This window comes from Oryzias latipes, chromosome 2 (genome assembly GCF_002234675.1).
Source record: "Oryzias latipes chromosome 2, ASM223467v1".
In the NCBI taxonomy this organism is placed as follows: Eukaryota; Metazoa; Chordata; class Actinopteri; order Beloniformes; family Adrianichthyidae; genus Oryzias; species Oryzias latipes.
The window spans coordinates 24,548,380-24,568,376 of NC_019860.2; the positions used below are offsets into that span (position 1 = coordinate 24,548,380).

Consider the following 19,997-nt stretch of genomic DNA (forward strand, 5'->3'; position numbering starts at 1 on the left):
CCTCAGGTGAGTCCTGTCTCTGCTCCTGACTCGGGTTTTTGCCAACTTTAAAGGTGAGACTCTGCTGTTTTCATTGTACTGTTGGAGGTGGACCTTCTGCAGAACCCTGATTGGACCTTCAGGTTCTGATTTTTAATTGAGATCAGCATGAAGCCCCTCCTCCTCAGAGGGTCAGTAACCATCAGACCATCACACAGAACCAGACCAGAGGAGCGCTGCGTTCAGGGTTCTTTATTTCGGCTCTAGCAGGCCTCCGTGATGCGCTGGACCGAGCTGAACCTGCCGGTGGACGCGTCCCTCAGGCTCCGGTACTCGCCGGGCCTCAGGTACACCATCCTGCCTCTGAAGCCGGGCTGCTCGAACAGGAGCCAGTGGCCGCTCATCACGATGCAGGACTGGCAGTCGGACATGCTGTAGCGCTCCTGCAGGGACTGGCAGTCCTCCCTCAGCTCCTGCATCCGGCCTCCGAAGTTCTCGCGCTCGTAGATCCTCATGAGGAACTGGCCGCGGTGCTGAGGGGGGAAATACATACAAGACGGGCCAACGACACCGAGCCGGCTATCATAGAACATAGGGATTAGGACCGGGATCATGCGACAGGACTGGATGCAGTCGGCGGCGCTCAGGCCCATCAGGCGCTGGCTGTCCGGGTACTCGCCCGGCCGCACCAGAACCTGCAGGCCCGTGAAGTTGGGCTTCTCGTAGAGCACGAAGAGGCCGCTGTCCACCCTGCAGGAGTTGCAGCGGCTCAGCTGCAGGTGGACGTCTGCGCAGTCGCTGCTGCACTCATAGGAGCGGCCCTGGAAGTTCCTGTCCTCGTAGAAGATGATCTGCAGAACACAGAGGAACTCAGAGGAACCGTTCTGCACGCTATCTGCAGGTGCTCTGCGGCCAGAGGCCACTCACCCTCCCCATGGTCGTGATGAGCGCCGTCCGATCGGCGATGCAGCGTCTCCTTCCACGCTTTTCTCTTTTTATACGCCGCTCGGCGGGGAATTTCCACATGATTGTGCTGAAAGCTTTGACTCATCAGTCCACATTGTGGGCTCCTGCAGCCCCCCACCTCCTCTGGGCCGCAGTTCTTTATGCAACGTCATGCATTTCTGACCGGAAACCCGCAGGTTCCTCCGCCAAACGCAGAGACGCCAGATGTGGGCGGGGCTCTGAGGGGTCAGAAAGGTGAACCTGCAGGTGAGGCTGCACAGGTGAAACGCAGAGACATTCAGACGATGATGGGATTATTTGCCCTGTCCTGATCTGACCCCCCCGCCCCCCCATCATGCAATACAGAACTATAGAGCTGTTCTGTTAAAGCAGCACCTGCAGCTCCTGATGAGTCATGATGTTTCCAACAAAGCCCAGCGGCGGAGGCTGCGTATAAAAGAGCTGCCGGCCGGCCGCTCCGGCACCAGCGCCAGGCCTCAGCATGGGCAGGGTAACAGCCTTTAATCTGATCAAATTAGGCTTTAACTCTCCTGTTTTAACATAATCTGACTCGTCGAGGCTTTAATTTGACCCAATTATGTTATGTAATCTGATTTATTCATCATTTAATCTGAATCATTTCTGCTGGAAACAGACTCATCATTTAATCCGGATGATTTTATGATGCAATTTGACTTAAATTTAGTCATTTTAAAGTATTCTGATTAGATTTATGTATTAATCTGATTTATTAATGACCTAATCAGACACATCAGAGCTTCAATCGACCAATTTTTAATCTTTAATCGGATTTTATGAAGCAATTTTGCTAATTTAATCTGTAATCTGACTAAATTTGTCTGTAATTTACTGATTTTTAAAATGGTCTGACACGTCAATGCCTTGATTGTTATGTTGTAATCTGATTCATCTAGGGTGTAATCTGTTGGTGGATGGGTACCTCGGTGGGTAAGGTGAGAGGCTACCATGCAGGAATCCAGGGTTCAATTCCCAGAGAGGGAACAACAATGGTACTGGGTCAATTACCAGGTCAATGGCGAGCAATGAACCTCACCCAGTGAGGGTCCTTGGGCAAGACCCTTAACGCTACTGCCTCCCAAGCGCAGTTAGGCTGCAGCTCACCGCTCACCCAGGGGATGGGTCAAATGCAGAGAAGAATTTCCCCATTGTGGGATAAAACCATTTATTTTTATTAATCTGTCTAAATTAGTCTTTAATTCCCTCATTTTTGAAGTAATCTGATTAGATTTATTTTGTAATCTGATATATTTGTGACGTAATCCCACCCCTGAACGCTATAATCTGACTCATTTGAAGTACTATCATATAGAAAGGATGTAATCTGGTTCATTTAATCCGATTGTTAATCCTGTAATCTGACTGGTCTGTCAGGGGCCTCAAAGGACTTCATTCCTGGCTGTAGGGGTGTCCCTAACTCCCTGCTGTGCTCCTGCTGCAGATCCTTTTCTACGAGGACAGGAACTTCCAGGGCCGCTCCTATGAGTGCAGCAGCGACTGCGCAGACGTCCACCTGCAGTTGAGCCGCTGCAACTCCTGCAGGGTGGACAGCGGATGCTTCGTGGTCTACGAGCGGCCCAGCTTCACGGGGAACCAGATCTTTCTGAGGAGAGGCGAGTACCCGGACTTCCAGCGCATGGGGAGCGCGCTGGGCATGACGGGCGCGGCCCCCATGGAGACCGTGCGCTCCTGCCGGGTCATCCCCATGGTGAGGCGGGGCCGACCTTTGCTGCCTCTATTGGCTGAAGCTCCGCCTAACGCTGCAGGATTATCTTTTCCCTCAGCACAGCGGCCAGTTCCTCATGAGGATCTACGAGCGCGAGAACTTCGGAGGCCGGATGCAGGAGCTGATGGAGGACTGCCAGTCCCTGCAGGAGCGCTACAGCATGTCCGACTGCCAGTCCTGCAACGTGACGGACGGCCACTGGCTCCTGTTCGAGCAGCCCGGCTTCAGAGGCAGGATGGTGTACCTGAGGCCCGGCGAGTACCGGAGCCTGAGGGACGCGTCCACCAGCAACATCACGCGGTGCAGCTCGGCCCGGCGCGTCACGGACGCCTGCTGATGCCCGCCGGCGTTCAGGGAAACCGGGGAGCAGAAATAAAAGCACATTTTCACCAAAACGTCTGCTTGTTGTGCATCTGACAGTTTGAAGTGGCAAAGGTCCACATCCCGTCATAAAACCGGAACAGGTGTGATCTGGGGTCCCACAGGGGTCAGGTCCAGGTCCTGGGGAGGATTGGAGGGGAAAACCAGACAGAAGTTTAGATCAAATCAGAATCTTAATTTGAAATCCCATAAAAGACAAACAGTGATGCGTTTGTTCGACCCGAGCTTTATTTTAAAAAACGCAGACTCCATGTTTTATTTGACATTTTATCAACATGTGAATAAGGCTCTTTCAGAATAAAAGACCCAGTAACTGTAGAAACACAGAAAACCTTGATGGTCGATCATTGTTTACATCCCATAATGCAACTGGGTTTCCCTGTTAACCTCTGAATTACAATGTTTCAGTTAAATGTTGAATAAAATTGTGTGCTATAGCCAAAAGAGGTCAATAAAATACCTCCTGACTTTTTTCTTTTGACAAAAACACATCAGAGGGAAACGACGTGAATTCATTTCATGGAAAAATCCTAAAGATTATTAAATATTAAAGCAGAAACAACCAAACGTTCCTCTGGAGAAGCACAACAGACAGAAACCCTAAAGTAGAGTAAAGGGAAAACACTTCAATCCAGAGTAAAACCAGATTATTCTTCCTTTGATGGAACATGGTTCTGTTAGAACCTGGAAGGACGGGTTGGACTGAGAGAACCTCTGTGGTTTCAAACGGTGACGCTGCATTCAGGCGAACATCAGCTTCAGCAGCTCAATCCAGCCGTCTTTGTTTGAATCTGATCTTTAGGGTCACTTCCTGTTTTTCAGTAAAGAGCAAATTTCAGAATAAAAGTAAAATCTCCTCTGAAAGTTGGTGTTTTGGCTCATCCGGAGACTTATGTCTTCATGATCCATGATTACTGTTATCAAATAAAAATGACGTTTTAAAGAAATGTTTTCCATCTGCTTTTATTGCACAAGGAGAGGTGTGTTGACTTTTATTCTGAAAACATGCAGGGAAGCCCGTTTCCTTCCTCATTGATGACAGAACCAGATTTTGGGTCTTTTGGGATCCATCACATGAACTGACAGCAACAACGCTTTAATCTGTGCAGCGCTCACGGACTCGCTGACTTTCATACAACCAGATTCCTCTGACGTCATGTGACGTCACATGACGTCACATGACGTCACGCGTCAGAGCAGGAAGAAGCAGGAGGCTGGAGGTACAGAGGTGCCATGGTCGTGACGTCTGGATGGCGTCCAGTACCAACGCTTTGAAAGAAATGAATGATTGTGGTTTGAGTTCTGCTGGAATTCTTCCATCGGGGAGAAAGTTTCACCAGATCTGCAGCGCTGTGACAGTTCACACCAAAACTCTTCCAACTGTGGGCTCATGTGCCACAGTCCAGTGTGAACCTTATGCTGAAAGCGTGTTCAGACCTGTACACGTAAATGTTCAGGAAATACAACGACTGTAATCATTGATGCGTTTCAGCTGCTTGTATTCCTGGTTCTTTGGGTCTTTTGACCCAGAAGTCATGACCACAGGTGAGGATTGGAGCGAAGATTCTAGTATCTATAAATGCTAATACACATTTTATTTAGAAGGAAATGATTAAAGTCATTGTATTTCCTGAACATTTAAAAACAAAAATTTAACCTCTCAATCCAAAGTGAAGAAATAGCTGTTATTTGGAAATCTGCCTTTGTTTGTCCTGTATTAAAGGGAGGGGATCCAGCAGTCCTATCCAACTATAGACCAATATCAAATTTATGTGTATTGTCAAAAATTCACGAATCTCTTGTTTGAGATCAACTAAAAGACTATTTAACGATTAATGAACATCTTTCAAAGCTGCAATCAGGTTTCAGGAAGAAACACAGCACAATCACAGCCGCTACAAAAGTCGTCAACGACATACTTCCTGCTCTTGACAAAAAGCAACATTGTGCTTCGCTTTTTATTGATTTGTCTAAAGCCTTTGATGCTGTGGACCGTGGGGTTTTAATGCATCGGCTTAGCTGTTTTGGATTCTCCAATGCTGTGCTTTCCTGGTTTAGAAATGACTTGAATGAAAGGACTCGGTGTGTTAAATGTGATGGCTTGTCCTCTGAATTTTTAAATGTCCACAGGGGGGTGCCACAGGGTTCAATATTAGGGCCTCTACTTTTCATTTTATATATTAATGAACTAGGACAAGATGCTAATATTCATCTTTATGCTGACGACACAATTATCTATTGCTTTGGACGAACTCCAGCAAAAGCAGTTGAATCTTTACAGAAAGCTTTTGATGATGTGCAGCTTTCACTTCTGCAATTGAAACTTGTCCTAAATGCTGAAAAGTCCAAATTCATGTTCTTTTCTAATACCAAAAAGGTGCCAGAAGATCTCCCTAAGATTCTCACTCTTCACAGAGATGCTATAGAGCATGTACATGAGTACAAATACCTTGGGGTCTTACTTGATGATTCCTTGACATTCAAGCCCCACATTGAAAATGTTGAGAAGAAACTAAAACTGAAATTGGGTTTTCTTTTTAGAAATAAGCTTAGCTTCTCTTTCGAGGTAAAAAAACGACTTGTGACGGCAACATCTTTATCTGTTTTAGACTACGGGGACCTTTTGTACATGAATGCTTCAAATCATTGTCTTTATAGATTAGACTCTGTGTATCATGCTGCTCTGAGGTTTATCACCAATAGTAGAGCATTAACACATCACTGTGAACTGTACTCTCGTGTCCATTGGTCATCTCTGTCCACAAGAAGGCAAAGACACTGGGACACTTTTATTTACAAGGCCATGCTTGGACTGCTTCCCTCCTACATTGGAGATTTACTAACGAGGAGAAATGTTGATTCATATTCATTGCGTTCAAATGATCAACTGTTGCTCAGTGTTCCATTTGTCCGCACAGAACTGGGAAAAAGATCTTTTTCTCACGCTGCTCCCACTTCATGGAACACACTGCAGAAAACCTGGAAGCTCCCTGAACTTATCTCTTTAAATGATTTTAAAGCCAGACTGAGAGCACTTGAGGTCAACTCCTTTAAATGTAACGGTTTTTATAATTGAATGTAATTTTATTTGTTGTCTGTGTTTGTAACTTTTTGCTGCCTCTTGGCCAGGACTCCCTTGTAAAAGAGGTTTTTAATCTCAATGGGACTTTCCTGGTTGAATAAAGGTTAAATAAAAAAAATATATATATATATATAGTCTTGCCCAAAAAGCTTCATCAGGTCTGAAGATGATTGGAGTAGGATTTGGATTCCATATGTAATATTTGATTTAAATAGAAATGAAATAACTGTAAATAATTCAGACGTGTGAGAGAATTTCTAAAAAGGAAACCGTTGGATCATCTGGGAGTAAAAGGCTGAAGGACCTACATCATTTCCTATCTTTGCTGCTGTTCCTGACAATCATTTCCCCTCGGTGAGAGTTCATAGATGGCTCTGAATATTTGGAGCTACGTTCTCGCCTCAGAAAAGAGACAAATCATTTCTGGACTGCAGGTGGAAACATTTTACTACTGAATCCAGTCCTAGTCTGACGGCGCTCTGCTGACGGGGTTACTACAGTACACTCTGCTGCCATTCTGCTGCCAGGGGTCCCCCAAGGATGGGGGCTGAGCCCCCTTCTCTTCACTCTGCTGACTCACCACTGCACCCCAACATCAAGCTCCAACCTCTGTTGGAGTTTGAGGATGACACAACAGTGGTGGGTCTCATCAACAACAACGATGAGACCCCCTCCAGGAGTGAGGGGAGCAGGCTGGCTCTGTGGTGCAAAGACCACATTCTCCACCTGAATGTGGAGAAGACAAAGGAGATGGTTGTGGACTTCCGGAGAACTCCCACCCAGCATGCTCCACTGATCGTCAATGGTGCTGCTGTGGAAAGGGTGACTGCACCAAGTTCCTGGGGGGGGCACATCCCCAACGACCTGTCTTGGAACCACAACACTGCATCACTGGCCAAGAAAGCCCAACAACGCCTGTACTTCCTCCGCAAACTGAAGAGGGCCAGAGCTCCCCCCCCCATCATGCAGACCTTCTACAGGGGGGGCCATGGAGAGGATCCTGACCAGCTGCATCACCGTGTGGTACGGAGCCTGCAACGCGTCCTGACGGAAGACTCTGCAGCACATTGGAGAAACAGCTGAGAAGATCGTTGGTGTCCCTCTTACTGGCTTCTCGGACATTTATCACCCCCCCCCCCTCACCCACAAAGCCATCAGGATTGCAGGGGACCCCTCCCACCCATCCCAGAGACACTTCAACCTGCTGCCATCAGGGAGGAGGCTGCAAAGTCTGCAGGCCAGAACCAGCAGACTAAAAGACAGTTTCCTCCATCAGGCAATAAGGAAACTCAACTCCCTCCCTGCCCCCCCCCCCCCCCCTGGCTCCTCCACTCCATCCTACAAGCTCACATTGAAAACTTCACACCATTTCAGAATATCATCATCACCAAAGACTGCCATCACTGACTCATCCACTTCCTGTTCTCAGCACTGACGTCACTTTAACCATGCCACTGTTCTTTAGCACTGTTTAGACTACTGTTATTCCTCCTACTATTACTGTCTTTTCATCTATTTTTAAGTCGTTTATTTATTATTTTATATGCTGCTTGCACTGTGGGGTGAGAGGAAAGCAATTCCATCTGTGCTGTATGTCTGATGGATGCAGCATGTTGTTTCTCTTTCGGCTTTTCCCATCAGGGGTCGCCACAGCGAACGAGTCGCATGGTAAACTTGGCAATGTTTTACGCCGGATGCCCTTCCTGCAGCATATTTGACAATAAAGCTGACTTTGGCTTTGATTTTCTAGAGGAATGTTAATGTTCTCTGCATGAGTGTCTTTTGGCTTGACAGCCATGTTTACTCCATGTTCTGAAGGGTCGGATCCAAACGGATCAGAGGCTGCTTTTGGGTCAACGGGCCGGGCTTGGGCACACCTGACCTTCAGAATTCCACACCTTTAGATTGATGAAGACTGGACTGATCATTTCCTGCAAGCTGAGCCGCTCCCGGCCGCTCCTCTGCACTCCGTCCATCCATCCAGCAGTTTTCATTTCAACCTGCAGAAGGGCATTACAGGGGGGGCTGTGAGGGGGGGTCTGCAGACGTTTGTTGGCTTGAGAGGGTGGAGGGTTGGTCCAGGCAGCAGCAGCTCCTCTGGGTTCCAGCAGACGCAGCAGCGGACTCTCTCGGGTCTGATCCATGGAGAACGGCAGAACCTGTTTGTCCTCCTCAAACCCTCGTCTTCTGGAGGACAAACAGGTGTTTGTCCTCCAGAAGACGAGTGTTGGAGGAGCAGTGATCTTTTTCTGGTTTCAGTGAATGTGTTGGTTTTCATGTTATGCTGCATCAAATTGATGGAGCCTGCAGCTCAAAGGAAACAGCTGATGCGCCGTTAGAGTCCACTAAACAAACAGTTTTGGACAGAAAAAGCTGACCAGCCCCGCCTTTGTCCGTACTCACAATGACACGGGTCATGGGGGGGTTATAAAGGCAGCTTGGGCCCACGGCGGCACACTGACAAAAGTGAGCCAACACAATGGGCAAGGTAAGGCTGCTGGCTCTGGTCCGTGGTTCTGCGCGGCGCTCCGGCGTGGAACCTAAACCCTGGGTTTGGCGTTTCCCTGCAGATCGTCTTCTACGAGGACAGGAACTTCCAGGGCCGCTCCTATGAGTGCACCAGCGAGTGCGCCGACTTGCACTCCCACTTCCACCGCTGCAACTCCATCCGGGTGGACAGCGGACACTGGATGGTCTACGAGAGACCCAACTACATGGGCTACCAGTACTTCCTGAAGAGGGGGGAGTACTCGGACTACCAGCGCTGGATGGGGTTCAACGACTGCGTGCGGTCCTGCAGGATGATCCCCGGGGTAAGGCTCTTCCTGATCGAAACTGACACTTTCCTGCTCGCGGCGCTGGTTTAGCCCCCCCTCTTCCTTTCTGCAGCACCAAGGTTCTCACAAAATGCTGATCTACGAGCGCCCAGAGTTTGGAGGCCAGAGGATGGAGCTAACCAATGACTGCCCCTCCCTGTATGAACGCTTCCACTTTAACGACATCAACTCCTGCAACGTGATGGACGGCAACTGGATCTTCTACGAGCACCCCCACTACAGGGGGCGGCAGTACCTGGTGCGCCCCGGAGAATACAGGAGGTTCCATGACTGGGGCAGTTTAAGTCCCAGACTGGGATCCATCCGTCGCATTTCCATGTAAACGCCACCAAACAGGAAGTCAATAAATCCTTTCAACCCAGAACCAGTGTGGAGCGCCTTGTTATGCTGATGCTCTACTGGATGAATTCACCATTTTAGTTTGGGGGGGGGGGGGGGGGGGGGGGGGGGATCTACAGACTTTTTGAGTGTAGTAAATAAACCACAGAAACAACCCCGGATCCAGCGGCAGAATCAGGAAGGTGGAGCAGGAGATCACCTCCAGTACAGGTAAACCTCGCAAAGTAAGATCAGCTAACCACGAGGCAACTGTGGTCCAGAGGTAGAGCGGTTGACCTCCAATCAGAGGATAGATTTGGTCCCCACTGCCCATGTCAAAGTGTCCTTGGAAGACACTGAACCCCACCTTTCTCCTTGTTGTGTTCCAGGGCCAGTGTTCGGCAGCAGGTGTGTGTTTTTAGGAATGGAAGGGAGTGTAGAAAAGGTGTACACGTGTACGCCTTACACCACACACCAAGAAAAGACGTGTTTTCAGCCAGCCGTGTTTATTGAAAAAAGAACAAAGTTCTGAAGATTTCTAGTTAAAGTCGTTGATCCGCTTGAGCGAGCCGATCCTCGGGCCGGCGCCGCCCCAGTCGCTGTACCTGCGGTACTCGCCGGGTCTCAGGTAGTAGGTCCTGCCCCTGTAGTTGGGCTGGTCGTACAGCAGCCAATGACCGTCCAGCACGTGGCAGGAGTTTACGTCGGACATGCGGAGGCGGTCCTGCAGGTTGGGGCAGTCGTCGCTGATCTCCTGCATCTGGCCGCTCATGTCTGGACGTTCGTAAAGTCTGATTTTGAAGGAACCGCGGTGCTGTAGAGAGACCATGAGGCAGGTTATATTTGGTGTGACTAACGTAGGAAAATCTTCATACAAACCATGCGACCTCCTTCTAACTGAATTTGAAAGAATAGCTAAAGCCCTATTGCTGAGATGGTCATCATCCAACTAAAGACGGTTCTCAAACCCTCCAACACCAGAGCTTTAGCTCCAACGTCGACGTTCTTTAAACCACGGTACTCTTCAACCGTTTACGCAACTAACAGAAATCCAACGGATTATGGAGCCAGAGACAATCGGCTTTGTATCGGTATGAGACACTTCCCACTAGCAAAGTGTTTTTTCAAACAACATAATTCTGATTCCATTAATTGTGGAAAGGATCAAAGAGTTGTGGTAGTTTGAAGAGGATGTGTTACTTTGTGTCGCAGACAGCAGCTCCAGCATGGTTGATCTGAATTTACCTGCCCAGGTGTTGAGAGGACCACAGAGAGGTCTGGACTCCTTCCTACAGTTGAAGTAACTTAAGCCTTAAACTCCAAAAGAAGCTCCTGACCTGTCAGGACCTCGACTGAGACGCTGGTCCTTACCGTGGGAATCATGCGGCAGGAGCGAATGCAGTCGTTGATGCCGATCAGCCGCTGGTTGTCGGAGTACTCCCCCCGTCGCAGGAAGTACTGGTGGCCCAGATATTGTGGCCTCTCGTACACCATGAAACATCCGCTCTCCACCCTGACGGAGTTGCAGCGGTTGAAGTAGGGGTGCAGGTCGGCGCAGTCGCTCATGCACTCATGGTGCCGACCCTGAAAATTTCTATCCTCGTAGAAAATGATCTGCAGAAATGTGTCGGCGTGAATGACAACGACCTTTTGCCGTGCGGCGGTGGTTCCCACACAAACTCACCTTTCCCATTGTGTACAGCTTGGGGGGGCCAGACGGACGCTATAGACGCTCGCATGCGGCCCCCCTTTTATATAAAGTGGCATTGTGATTGCACAGCATAAAGTATTGTCATCCAAAAGCGTTTGATAACACAAACGCGGTCGTGTCAAGTGATGCGCCGCAGCATGTTGATGAGTTATTGTTGTCCGGTTTGGGCGTGGTCATCCTGTTGGATTAAAGCGCGGCGTCACATGAATCACTTCCAACGGCGTCAGCAAAACAACGGCAGCTTTTGTTTTTGAACCCTCAGCTCATTCAAAGTTTCCAAACACAAACTGCTGGAAAGAATCTACCAGTGAAGTTCTGAAACAGCTGATGACAGCGGCTCAAACGCACCAGAAGCTTCTTCTGGACTCAGACTCATTTAAGTCTTTCTCGGTCCTGGATGGACAACGAGGGCTGCAGTCCTGATCGTTTTCCAACAAAGTCGCCCTAAATACCTTTGGATTGGTTGGACACGCCTGATCCAGGTGATCAGCCGTGGGCAAAGGTGTGCAGAAAGCATGAAGGGTCACCGGGCCTGGAGGTCTGGAAGAGTCCACATCTGTGATGAACCAGGTCTAGACCTTTTTCTGCAGTCATTGTTTTTCTCTTCCAACACTAAAAACACACAGCAACACCTCTTCAAGGCAGCTAACAACAGTTTTTATTGTCGTCATTGGAGAATTATTAGGATATTTTTGAATGGAGCAGTAACTCAGCCCCTCCCACAAAGACATTAAAAAAGTCCTGTTTATGGATTTCTGATCAAAGGCAGTAGAGACGACTTTATGCTTCTGATATTCTAAATGTTTGGGTTCTTTATTTGTTTGACCCCTACCCTGAAGGGCGGTGAGGTGTGGGGGTGGGGGGGGGGGGGGGCTCTGTCCCAGCGCAAGGAGAACCAATTCAACTATTATGGTTTTGGTCTAGCAGGGAGGTGTTTGGTATGTCTGTAGTACGACCCGGCGTGGACTCAAAGCCAGGATGTTGAACACTCTTCCACAGGGCCACTGGAGTGGTCAGAGACTAAATATTTCATGAAACCATCAGGTCAAGTTTACTGAAGTTCAGCTCCAAATTTCTGACGTCAAGTAGAGAACATGAGGAGACGACACGTGTAGAAAGAAACCAGGAAAAATGTGAGGATTGTATGTTCTAAATCTAACACATGCTCTAGATCTATCACATGTTCTAGATCTATCACATGTTCTAGATCTATCATGTTGTGTGGTGAAACCTTTTCCTGTCATTTTTTACATGCTTTTGTGTTGACTTTTGTTTTGATGGAGGAAGTCTTCTCTGATTTTTGTTTGCATGCTTTTGTGGTGGAGTTGGTTTTTGTGTTTTGTTGTTTCACCTTATGAAGACTGAGTCCCAGATTGGACACACCTGGATGTCCAATCAGTAAGCTGATGGCCCCACCCATAAAGCTGCACTGGCAGCCGGAGAAAGCAGGAAGAGCAGCTGGAAGCTGTAGAAGGAGAACTGGTGTGGCTGGAGCGGCAGTCAATGTGGGTCTTCTCCAGGACAGGAGTGCCACAACACGACGTACACTCATGGGCAGGGGGAAGAGCCCTGCCGGTGTGTGACGATCCTCTACTGATGCCAGTTATCAAGGGTTGGGTACAGTCCCGCTCAGGTTCAAGACGGGCAAGAATGGGTGATAGCCTATGCTAGTCGTAGCCTTCATCCAAGCGAACGAAGTGATGCTAACTACTGTTCCTTCAAGCTTGAGCTTCTGGCTCTCAAGTGGGCTGTGACTGAAAAATTTAAAGCTTATCTGACTGGAGTGAAGTTCAGTGTTCACAGATAACAACCCAGTCGCCCATCTGCAGACTGCACATCTGGGAGCAACAGAATAACAGTGGGTTATTGGCTTCATTTGACTATAACATAAAGTACCGTCCAGGGAAGAGCAATGCTAATGCTGATGCAATGTCAAGAAACCCAAGTAGCACCTTGCCAACACAGCTCCAGACTGAAGAGATGGAAATGGCGCCAGTGACGCCGGTGATAAAGTTGGCCCCAGAAGGAAGCAGAGAAGAGATTGGTGGACCGGAGTAGCAGGAGATCCAGGCTGCGGACGCGGATATACAAACGGTAAAGGGATATGTGGAGACTCAAACTATGCCAAGTAAGTCCGAACGCAGTCGGAGACTGCAGTTGATACAACAAAATAATTGACTTAAGGTGAGAGGCAATATACTCTGTTCAAGTCATTAATCCCTTTACGCATGAGTCGAGCTTCCAGATCGTGTGCCAAGAGTCACGAAGTGTGGAAGAAGATGCACGAGGCCACTGCACATGCTGTTGTTGACCGAACTCTGGCTGGACTTCATCAGCGGTTCTTCTGGCCCAACATGAACGAGAATTGCGTCAGTTCCATCAGGGTTGTGTCTCTTGTAACCTGCAGAAAGAGCAAGTAAAACCTAGGGCCCTGTTGAATTCAACTACAGTGTCATGTCCACTGGAAATAGTGGGTATTGACTTTTTGTCATTAGGTCGGCCTACAGATACTTTTTCAAATATCTTGGTTGTAACTGACTTGTTCACCTGATTTGCCTGGGCTATCCCTACGTGGGACCAGACTGCTCAGACTACTGTTAAAGCGCTTTGGACTGATGTTATTCAGCCTTTTGGCTGTCCGGCTAGGTTCCATTCAGATCAGAGACCCAATTTTGAGTCCACACTGATGATGAAAGAGCTGTGTGAGACGTATGGCATAGCCAAGAGTCGCACTTCCATTAATTATTATTGCAGTTCAAAACCGATTGTTCTTGGGTTTTCTGTGCGGTGCCCTTTCCCTGGTCCTGAATCTGTTGTACAGAACCTAACTGTCTTCATGTTTGAATTGATCATCAATGCAGACAAACGCAGCGACTGAACCAGCAGAAAGTTTTATTCCATTTTTATCATCAAACGTCAGAATCTTAAGATCAAAACGCACAAGGTCAGGTGATCCAAATGACCCTTGACGTTTAACCACAGAATAAAAACACGTGAAGACTTTGGGCTGTAACTTTACACACAGCGTTCTCACGTTGGAACTTTGAAGGAAAACTTTTTCTGAACCATCCGAGTTCTGACCTTCTGCAGAACTTCGTCCTGGTTGGTGGTAAGCTCCGCCTCCAGACACAAATGCTAAATAACTCAAACTTTGAGAACATTAAAGTTAACCATGGATTCACCTCAAACATTAAAAAACAAGCTAGAGCTGGCTTCACATCTAAAGAGACAAAAAAAGGTTCTTCAGAAGGATCTGGACCTTACACCTGCGGTCCAGACTGATCAATCAGAACCAAGAACCAGCCTAAAGCCCCACGGCAGCAAACTGGATCCTTCATGCTGATGCATGCTGGGAGTTCAGGAGAATCCACAGTGAGGATCAGATGAAGCAAACAAAGCTGCTGCTGAAACACCTGAGGAGACGTTTGTCCATCAGGGAAACTGTCTTTAGAAGGTTTGGTCTGCAGCCGCTGCTGAAACACCTGAGGAGACGTTTGTCCATCAGGGAAACGGTCTTTAGATGGTTCGGTCTGCAGCCGCTGCTGAAACACCTGAGGAGACGTTTGTCCATCAGGGAAACGGTCTTTAGATGGTTCGGTCTGCAGCCGCTGCTGAAACACCTGAGGAGACGTTTGTCCATCAGGGAAACGGTCTTTAGATGGTTTGGTCTGCAGCCGCTGCTGAAACACCTGAGGAGACGTTTGTCCATCAGGGAAACTGACTTTAGGTTTGGTCTGCAGCCGCTGCTGAAACACCTGAGGAGACGTTTGTCCATCAGGGAAACGGTCTTTAGATGGTTCGGTCTGCAGCCGCTGCTGAAACACCTGAGGAGACGTTTGTCCATCAGGGAAACTGACTTTAGGTTTGGTCTGCAGCCGCTGCTGAAACACCTGAGGAGACGTTTGTCCATCAGGGAAACGGTCTTTAGATGGTTCGGTCTGCAGCCGCTGCTGAAACACCTGAGGAGACGTTTGTCCATCAGGGAAACTGTCTTTAGAAGGTTCGGTCTGCAGCCGCTGCTGAAACACCTGAGGAGACGTTTGTCCATCAGGGAAACGGTCTTTAGATGGTTCGGTCTGCAGCCGCTGCTGAAACACCTGAGGAGACGTTTGTCCATCAGGGAAACTGACTTTAGAAGGTTTGGTCTGCAGCCGCTGCTGAAACACCTGAGGAGACGTTTGTCCATCAGGGAAACGGTCTTTAGATGGTTCGGTCTGCAGCTGCTGCTGAAACACCTGAGGAGGCGTTGGTCCATGGATCTGAGGCAGAAATCAGAGTGGCAGCAGAAGGTTGTGAGAAGGCCTCCCGGCGTTCACAGGTAGGAGCAGCTCACCTGGGAGGCACAGCGACGGCAGTGGGCGGGGCTTCCTTCCCGTCTACATAAGAGGATGAGGAGTGCAGAAGACGTCAGTGGATTCAGGGGGGTGGAAGAACTTCTTGGGGGAAATGAAGTGTCTGAACTTTGACCTTCGATGACCTTGAGGGGGGGGCAGCATACGACTCTGCAGAAAAACAAGGCGGGGGGGGGGGGGGGGGGGGTTTCTGTCTCTTCCAGAACTTCTCTAGAGGAACCATCTGAGGTGAACAGCTGACGGGTTCTCACCTTGACCGGGTCGTGCTGCAGAACCAGAGCTGAGCTTCCCTGATAGACTGCAGACACGGTCGGTTCTAACATCTGGAACAGAAGACAGAGGAACAGTCCAGCTGAACATTCCCGGTAAGGAACTGGTTCCTATCAGGGTTCTGTCAGGAGTCCACACCTGAGCAGCAGCATCCTCCATGACGGGCAGGTAGGGCAGGAAGGAGGCGCCATCGGCCTGCTGGTAAAGAAACTCCGCCTGCTGGGAGTAGAGGACGGCGGTGGAGGGCGCCTGCACCTGAGGAGCAGAGACAGCTAAATCCTGACTGTCCTGCAGCGTGGAGGGGGCGGAGCTTCAGCCGTTACCTGCACAGCGTTCCACTGGAGATGCTGAGGGAAGCTCTGAGGAGGCTGAAAGACAGAAGGATGGATGGATGGATGATGGATGGATGGGTGGATGAATGGATAGGTGGACAGTAGGATGGATAACTATGCTGGCTGAGGTTCTCCACCATAGACGGAGAACCTCTGCTGTCACGGAGGTTCTGGTGGTGTCGTAGCGGGTTCTGCGGTTGGGGGCGGGACTTACAGACCATTGGCGGGCTGCCTGGTTCATGGCGGGACAGTTGAAGTAGGCCACGCCGTTGTGGAAGGTGTAGGGAAAGCCTGCAGGCGTGGTCAGGTAGACGGTGTCACAGGTGGGGTCGTGGTGGATGAAGGGCTTGTGGACAATGGAACCTGAAGCAGAAAACAAAGGAGGGTTTAGAACCGAGTGAATGAAAGCAGCAGAACGTCAGGAAGGTGAGGGTTCTCCTCTCTGACCCGGTCCTGGAGCCTGGCTCTTCTGGACGGCTTGACTGATGGAGAACTTCTTGTCTCTGTAGCAGATCCTGTTAGCCTTCAACAGAACCACAGCCGTGCGGCAGGCGGAGGACCTCCAGGTTCTGACGGTTCTGCTGAGTCCTACTCACCTTGCTGAGGATGTTCACCACGTCTTCTGGAGCTTCAAAGGTGACGAACCCGTATCTGAGGAGAAGACAGAAACGGGCGGATCTGGTTTCAATCCGGGAGCCGGTTTGGGTCGGCAGACTCACCCTTTGGACATCCCAGAGCGGTTGGTGACGATCTTCACCTCCGTCACCGTCCCGTAGTGAGAGAAGATGTGGTGCAGGTGGTTCTCCGTCACCTGGAGGCAGAGACACCGTGAGGAACGTCCCTCTGGGAACCAGAGCACATCCAGCCCTCACCTTGTAGTCGACTCCTCCCACAAAGATCCGGTTGGGGATGATGGTCCCGGGGGCGTGGCCCATCAGGAGGTGGGCGTGTCTGTCTGCATCGGAGAAGAAGCTGCTGCTGCTGCGAGATGAATGCTGAGGATGAAGCCGGAGGAGAACCAACAGCTTTACGGTTGGAGAACATCTTTCTGCTGCTTTAGTAGAAAACTGTGCAGAAACCACCACAGACTTTGAGCAGCAGCTTCTGCTTTACACTCAGAACCGAGACGCCTGCAGAGTTTCTGTTTAGAGAAATCCACCGTTTCTGTCACTCTCCCTTTCAAAATAAGAGTTCAGTTTATTATTAGAATAATTATAGTAATTTTAATTAATATTAGAAACTAATTAACTAAATGGATTTAATAAAACAATGTGAACAAATAAACAGAAACCTAACAGAAACGTTAGACCGTAGAGAACGGTTTATAAACCGGCCGTTACGGTGACGGTTATTTGGAGCTAACGGGATTTCCCTCCATCCTTTGCTGCTGGGAACTCTCTCTCTCTCTCTCTCTCTCTCGGTCTTAAAATGGACATAAACATAAACAAATAAACATGTTAAAACTTTTTTTCTTCGGTCTCTGTCAGAAACGTTAACCTTAAGTCTCCGCCACCGACCGACCGGGAGCGGAATTTCACGTTAAAACTACGGAGGAACCGTTAGCCGGCTAGCATGTAGCCGCTCACTCACCGCCCGGTTCCGGTTCTGAGCGTCCATGAATGCGTGTTCCGGCGTCACGAACGGTTCCTGACCAGATGAGGCGAATTTGGACCGAACTTCAGCAGCTCCCCGGGTCGGCGGCACCGAACCAACAGCTGATTAGATAACGAGCCGAACCTGAACGCAACCTGTCAACTGACTGGACTGAACCATCAGCAACACCTGACCGGACTGAACCATTACCGCCAACAAACAGACCATCTGCTTTTACCCAAACGGACAGAAAACTACATTTCCTGATGTTTTGCTTTTATCATTAAACTTTATATGAATTTTGTAAGAAGTGAAGTAAGATTTTACCTTGAAAATAATCAAAACAGGAAAACTAAAACAAAACGTTTTCATAAAATTTAGAAGTTTAATTTTCTATAAGCTGGATCCAAATAATGTAGAAACAGTTACCAGATGATTTATTTTTTAAAAATCACACAACTATTTATTACAGAGAAACTGGCAGCTGTAGTTCACACCTTGACCTCTAGGGGGCGGTGTGTCCCCCTGTTCTTTTTTCCAATCGCTGAATTTCTTTTGCCACATTTTTATTGAAATAATCTTCATATTCTATCTATAGTTTGACAGATGTACTAAAATCTATTGTTTTTATTCTGATTTTTATAACAATAATCTGCTGTTTGTTTCAGGTCAGATTATTTTTTTAGGAAAGTCAAAGAAACAACAAACAAAAACAGAGAATAATAAATCTAAATATCGACAACATTAATTAATAACTGAATGAAATAAAATCAGACTGAGTACAGGTGCAGTACCCATGTTTGACCACAGAATGGCGACATTTCTCCGCGTATAAACCGTGTTTTTCCTCCTCTTCATCATTTATTTCTCGATAAATCACCTTCCACCGCCAGCCAAGGAGGCCCGAAGCTGCAGACATGGAGAACCAATGAAACGGTAATAAAACCAAACAAAAACAGAGATTCAAACCGGCAGAAAAACGGGACTAGACTGATGCTGAAGCGCTGAAATGGAGGAACAATTCTTCTCTAAAACACGATCTCCGATTCCATCGTTTGGAAGCCGACACGCACAGAAACGTACGTTTGGTTCTGGAACCATGAACACAAACCGGTCCTGAGGACTTTAGGGGGAACATCTGAAAAGCAGACGGGGGAGGTGAGAAGGCGCCGCACCTGCAGGGGCGCAAAGGGAAGCAGCAGAATCGGAATGAAAAGCAGGTTTGGAACCGGCAGCCAGTTCAAAAGGTTTGTCTCTGCTTTGATCCTAAATCCTTTAAAGATTTGATAATCTGAATAAAATGATGTATTTTTACACTAAATGACATCTTTGGAGACGGAGCGATTGGTCGACCTTTGACCTTTCCCTCCCCTGTTCCTCTGACGTGAGGCTTTGCCCTCACCTTCCTCCTCGTCTTCCTCAAACAGTCTCCTGGGAGCAGGGAACACATGGCGGTGAGTAAAGGTCGTGACCCCTCCCCTGCTGGATGCTCCTCTGGGGTCAGTGGGGGAGGGAGACGGAGGCTGATGAGGAGCGGTCGGCCTCTGTAATTACCCCACAGATCTGACAGACTTTTCCCGCCGCCGCATTCCTCCTGCAGACGCCACGCCAGAAATAACAGCTTTGGACAAACATTTGGGAGGCGTGGTGGCCCGGCTGACCAGCGCCGAGTTCCTCTGCGGTTCCCGTCCTCTGTTCTGAGCTGGGAGGGGGGGGGGGGGGGGTGTGGATGCTCAGGTGACGGCGGACCTGGAGCCCCGCCCCCTCCTGGAGCTGCTTCTTGTTTACGTTCTAATCAGACGAGGGCGATGGATTCAGATGCGCGGCTTTGAGGACGTTCCCACCAGGACCACGCGCCCCCGCCGTGTTTGGGTTATGGGGGGGGGGGGCTGTCACATGGAGTGAATGGTGACAAAACAAAGACGTTAACCTGCAGAGCTCCACGTCTGCGGGCGGCGTTTGATTTGACGTTCTCTGCTTTGGTTTGTTCTGATAAGAGCGGCTCAGGATCAAAGCAGACGTCAGAACCAGAGATGAGCAGCAACGCGTGGAGGTGCAGTGACTGCCGGGAATCGAACCCGTGGCTCCTCCTGGACGTTCAGGCACAGATCCGTATTTGTGGACAGTTTCATCAGTTTCAAGCCTTCAGGTCAGAACAAACCAGGTTCTGGAAAACATCTCTGCACTCCAACGTCCAGCCAGTGAAGAAGAGGAACAGAACCTCCATCTTCAGAACCTCCATTGTTCCGTCTCCGTGGCGACCCGCCCTCTGACTCTCTGGTGGTTGTTTGGTCTTTTGTGAAAACGCTCCACCACAATGACGCTGGATTCCACAGCAACACCCCACCATTTCTCTAAAAGCAGACCTATTATTTAGGGTTTGAGCCGCCGCTGCACTTAGTGGGTGTGTCCACACGCTGATCCAGAATAGA

At 48.9% G+C, this 19,997-nt stretch overlaps 5 protein-coding genes across 9 annotated transcripts; 2 read left to right on the forward strand and 3 right to left on the reverse strand.

Moving 5' to 3' along the window:
• Positions 1 to 216: 216 nt before the first annotated feature.
• On the reverse strand, positions 217 to 1,010 carry LOC101162805 (gamma-crystallin M3-like). The gene is made up of 2 exons (XM_011492714.2): positions 907 to 1,010; positions 217 to 830 (listed from the first exon to the last, which is right to left on the reverse strand). Exons 1-2 carry the CDS (start codon positions 1,003 to 1,005, stop codon positions 243 to 245), a joined length of 687 nt encoding a protein of 228 aa, XP_011491016.2. The 5' UTR covers positions 1,006 to 1,010; the 3' UTR covers positions 217 to 242.
• A 333-nt stretch (positions 1,011 to 1,343) lies between these two features.
• LOC101163051 (gamma-crystallin M3-like) lies at positions 1,344 to 3,084 on the forward strand. 2 transcript variants are annotated; one of them, XM_011492711.2, is made up of 4 exons: positions 1,379 to 1,435; positions 1,860 to 1,898; positions 2,405 to 2,671; positions 2,748 to 3,084. In XM_011492711.2, exons 1-4 carry the CDS (start codon positions 1,427 to 1,429, stop codon positions 3,024 to 3,026), a joined length of 594 nt encoding a protein of 197 aa, XP_011491013.1. In that variant the 5' UTR covers positions 1,379 to 1,426; the 3' UTR covers positions 3,027 to 3,084. The 2 variants fall into 2 exon arrangements, with proteins under 2 accessions (XP_020555533.1, XP_011491013.1); XM_020699874.2 differs by lacking the exon at positions 1,860 to 1,898 and having other exon boundaries at positions 1,344 to 1,435.
• Positions 3,085 to 8,526: 5,442 nt separating this feature from the next.
• On the forward strand, positions 8,527 to 9,353 carry LOC101163295 (gamma-crystallin M2-like). Its single transcript, XM_004084473.3, has 3 exons — positions 8,527 to 8,640; positions 8,723 to 8,965; positions 9,042 to 9,353. Exons 1-3 carry the CDS (start codon positions 8,632 to 8,634, stop codon positions 9,309 to 9,311), a joined length of 522 nt encoding a protein of 173 aa, XP_004084521.1. The 5' UTR covers positions 8,527 to 8,631; the 3' UTR covers positions 9,312 to 9,353.
• Positions 9,354 to 9,794: 441 nt separating this feature from the next.
• Positions 9,795 to 11,097, reverse strand: LOC101163542 (gamma-crystallin M2-like). Its single transcript, XM_004084474.3, has 3 exons — positions 10,992 to 11,097; positions 10,679 to 10,921; positions 9,795 to 10,121 (listed from the first exon to the last, which is right to left on the reverse strand). The coding sequence occupies exons 1-3, from the start codon at positions 10,998 to 11,000 to the stop codon at positions 9,846 to 9,848; spliced, it is 528 nt and encodes a 175-aa protein (XP_004084522.1). The 5' UTR covers positions 11,001 to 11,097; the 3' UTR covers positions 9,795 to 9,845.
• Positions 11,098 to 13,892: 2,795 nt separating this feature from the next.
• Positions 13,893 to 17,844, reverse strand: boll (boule homolog, RNA binding protein). Of its 4 annotated transcripts, NM_001164517.1 has the most exon segments (13): positions 13,893 to 14,707; positions 14,909 to 15,135; positions 15,274 to 15,320; positions 15,361 to 15,520; positions 15,622 to 15,693; positions 15,779 to 15,895; positions 15,964 to 16,008; positions 16,187 to 16,335; positions 16,420 to 16,495; positions 16,569 to 16,623; positions 16,692 to 16,783; positions 16,845 to 16,967; positions 17,563 to 17,668. In NM_001164517.1, coding segments are annotated over 10 exon segments (882 nt in total). In that variant the 5' UTR covers positions 17,590 to 17,668; the 3' UTR covers positions 13,893 to 14,707; positions 14,909 to 15,135; positions 15,274 to 15,320; positions 15,361 to 15,394.
• Between the last annotated feature and the right edge of the window lie 2,153 nt (positions 17,845 to 19,997).

Coding starts and splice junctions, on each gene's coding strand:
- boll (XM_023961349.1), bottom strand. CDS start 17,589: ATGGACGCTCAGAACCGGAACCGGGCG. Junction 16,496..16,568: donor TGGTGAACATCCTCAGCAAG/GTGAGTAGGACT, acceptor GTTCTGTTGAAG/GCTAACAGGATCTGCTACAG. Junction 15,521..15,621: donor TGCAGCACGACCCGGTCAAG/GTGAGAACCCGT, acceptor GTTTTTCTGCAG/AGTCGTATGCTGCCCCCCCC.
- LOC101163295 (XM_004084473.3), top strand. Junction 8,966..9,041: donor CCTGCAGGATGATCCCCGGG/GTAAGGCTCTTC, acceptor TCCTTTCTGCAG/CACCAAGGTTCTCACAAAAT.
- LOC101162805 (XM_011492714.2), bottom strand. CDS start 1,005: ATGTGGAAATTCCCCGCCGAGCGGCGTATAAAAAGAGAAAAGCGTGGA. Junction 831..906: donor TCATCACGACCATGGGGAGG/GTGAGTGGCCTC, acceptor TGTGTTCTGCAG/ATCATCTTCTACGAGGACAG.
- LOC101163542 (XM_004084474.3), bottom strand. Junction 10,122..10,678: donor CCTGCCGCATGATTCCCACG/GTAAGGACCAGC, acceptor GTCTCTCTACAG/CACCGCGGTTCCTTCAAAAT.
- LOC101163051 (XM_011492711.2), top strand. Junction 1,899..2,404: donor TGGGTACCTCGGTGGGTAAG/GTGAGAGGCTAC, acceptor CTCCTGCTGCAG/ATCCTTTTCTACGAGGACAG. Junction 2,672..2,747: donor CCTGCCGGGTCATCCCCATG/GTGAGGCGGGGC, acceptor CTTTTCCCTCAG/CACAGCGGCCAGTTCCTCAT.